The following is a 2,552-nucleotide window of genomic DNA, read 5'->3' on the forward strand; positions in this document are numbered from 1 at the left end:
AACAGCTCATGCAAAAACTGATTGAACTCACAGGAGTGTTCAGCCACCCAAAAGGGAGAGAGTGCATAGTGCCTCTTCAGGACTCACTGCGCTTGACGGTCTTTCTTAGTAAATGATAAATTCTGCCACATTACCTTGGATGTAATTTGCATCATTCGCTTATGCCTGATATATAGATGCAGCAGATTTATCTGCCACGAGAAGTTCCCAGAATAGTGATTTGTGCACAAGCATAGAGGGAGGCTTTTTAAAAAGCATTTCATTCTCACTCAGACTAAAAGTATGCTTCAGATACAATGTTTTGACGTTTGGGATGTTGACAATGCTAGCTAGCTGAGAAACTGGGATGGTTGCATTTTAATTTTCTATCTCACCGTACACTATAACTGCAGGCTGTCTCTGACTCCACCCAAACCTCCCCCCCCCCCCGGGACTTTATACAAAAGCAGTTGTAAGATTATTGCATGTCAGTACAATAGAAATATAGCTGAAACGTGTTAGAAGTATACATTGGTACTGTGCTTTTCACTAGGACGTCGAGTGATGGAAGAGAACAGGAGAAGACGAAGAGCGCCGCCTCTGAAAATGAGTGAATGCAGCCTAATTTTTGTAAAGTACATATTAAAGAGGATTATAAGGGTTTGCATTTGAAAACTAGATCGCGGAAAGTTTAAAATAATTTTATAAGCATAGTATTTTAATGTGTACAATTTTTGTGGAGTTGTGAAGAGAATCTCTTTAACATTTGTCTTTAAATATTTAAAATCCTGATAGCATATGGTCCAGTATTAACAGGCAATACTCACTTCATATATAAAGACCAAGTTGATTTAGAGACTGAACAGTGCTTGTATGTTTTGAATTAGTACCGTAGCATATGTTTACCTGACTACTGTATGTTCACTTTTTAGTTAATGACAGAAAAATAACATTCTTTTAGAATTGCCAAATTGCTCCACTTGTATAAATCTATTTTCTTCCTGTTGTCTGTGCATAGTTTTCAGAGTTGTTGTTTGCCAAAGTGTCTGTTCACTGTGTTTTGTAAGAAGCCAAGAGCATTTTGTAGCAGCTAAAATGTTACGTACGAGTATATTCAGTCAGTCCTTTATAAAGAAGTTGGTTTTGTTCTTGAAAGCTAATTGTGCCAATTTAATATGCTCTGACTTTCTGTGGTATGCTTTTGGTATTGTAGATATCTTACTAAGGAAACTCAAGTTTCCATTGGAATTATTGATGCACATTTGTCGCAAACACTGTCTTGAAGCATTTTGTTTTTTAAAAAATAAAGTTTATGCAGAAAAGGCAGCTCTGTATATTTTAATGAGAAATCTTCCCTTTAGTACAGAGTCAGAGAGACTGCTCACTCAGTGAAAGAGGCTAATTTACCTATTTAAATGGTTCCTCATCTTTCATAGACTGCTATTCAAAAGGAGCCCTCAGAGGCACACATTCCTGTGTTTCGTAGCCGAGGTAAGGATTTGAACATGGTCTTTCTGGGCGCTGTGAGACATTCTAACTACTATAACACTTTAGCTCTCATTTGGCATTTCTTTTCACAAAACTTATTACTGAAATAGTTCTATATATCAGACAGTTAGAAGAACTTGATAGGAAAAAAATACATGATGCAAGCATGTAAAATTACAAATCAAAATTCAAGCTAGAATGGAGGTTGATAACCTTTTTGGGCAAGAGAGCATTGGGAATTTTGAGGAAGTGGGTGCTAGTAAGAAGATGGCTACTGTAGGGTGTAGCAGAACACAAAAAAAGTGCCGTGGCCATAGAATGGTGCAAGCATTGCCCTGGTCAGTGGAAAGAAGAGCCTACAGCTGCTGCTGCTGCTGCACTCGCTGACAAAGAGAAGCTCTTTGCACATCTCATTGCTTCAGAGCAGAAGAGGTGATTGGTGCCCAACCAGTGAACTGTGGGCATTGCACAGTCATTAAAAAAAAATGTTTAAGGGGGGTTGTTCAGGGTTGGAGAGGCTGAGGCAGCACAAAAGAGGAAATAAATACTGAGAGCTTTTGTGAGTGCCATAGGAAGTACCAGTGGGCGTAAGGTGCCTGAAGGTCCTATAAAAATAAAAGGTAAAGGACCTGTGCTGGTGGCCCCAGCTTACAGAGCCATCTATAGGAATCCCAAGCTGAACACTTAGGTCTGGATTCAAAGAAGTTGTTGCATTAGCAGAAGCCTGCACAACAGTGCTGTTAGCACAATGAGACATTTACTTCCTCTTCTGCAACACACACCTCATCTGCTCTGGAGAATCCCAGAAGAGCACATTGCTGATTCTGCCCGGCAAGCTGAAATGCTTGTGCTGATGGAATGATCTTACCATGACCCCAAATCATTCCAAGGCTTGAGTAAACAGCTGTGATTTAGGCAGACAACCAAATGAAGAGTGTCAGGTTTAGTTCAGTGTGGATGAGATTCCACAAGCACTGCAACCTCATCTGCCCTTCCTGGTGACCTGATCCAGTGGTTTCATTTTGCTCAGGTGTGGGGGACCTCAAATGAAGCTCTTGCCCAGCACTGACTGGACTCAAACTTTC

The 2,552-nt window shown here is 40.2% G+C and overlaps 1 protein-coding gene across 2 annotated transcripts in view; it reads left to right on the top strand.

Annotated features, from left to right (window-relative positions):
* The window catches only part of PSIP1 (PC4 and SRSF1 interacting protein 1), a 23,662-nt gene extending 22,357 nt beyond the window's left edge, over window positions 1–1,305 (top strand). For both annotated transcript variants that reach the window (XM_081845226.1, XM_081845225.1), the window contains one exon: window positions 533–1,305. In XM_081845226.1, the coding sequence (XP_081701352.1) occupies window positions 533–651 (119 nt within the window). In that variant the 3' untranslated portion in view covers window positions 652–1,305. The remainder of the gene's footprint in view (window positions 1–532) is intronic.
* The last annotated feature ends 1,247 nt before the right edge of the window (window positions 1,306–2,552 follow it).

This window comes from Podarcis erhardii, assembly GCF_964252035.2.
Source record: "Podarcis erhardii genome assembly, chromosome: 17".
Classification (NCBI taxonomy): domain Eukaryota; kingdom Metazoa; phylum Chordata; class Lepidosauria; order Squamata; family Lacertidae; genus Podarcis; species Podarcis erhardii.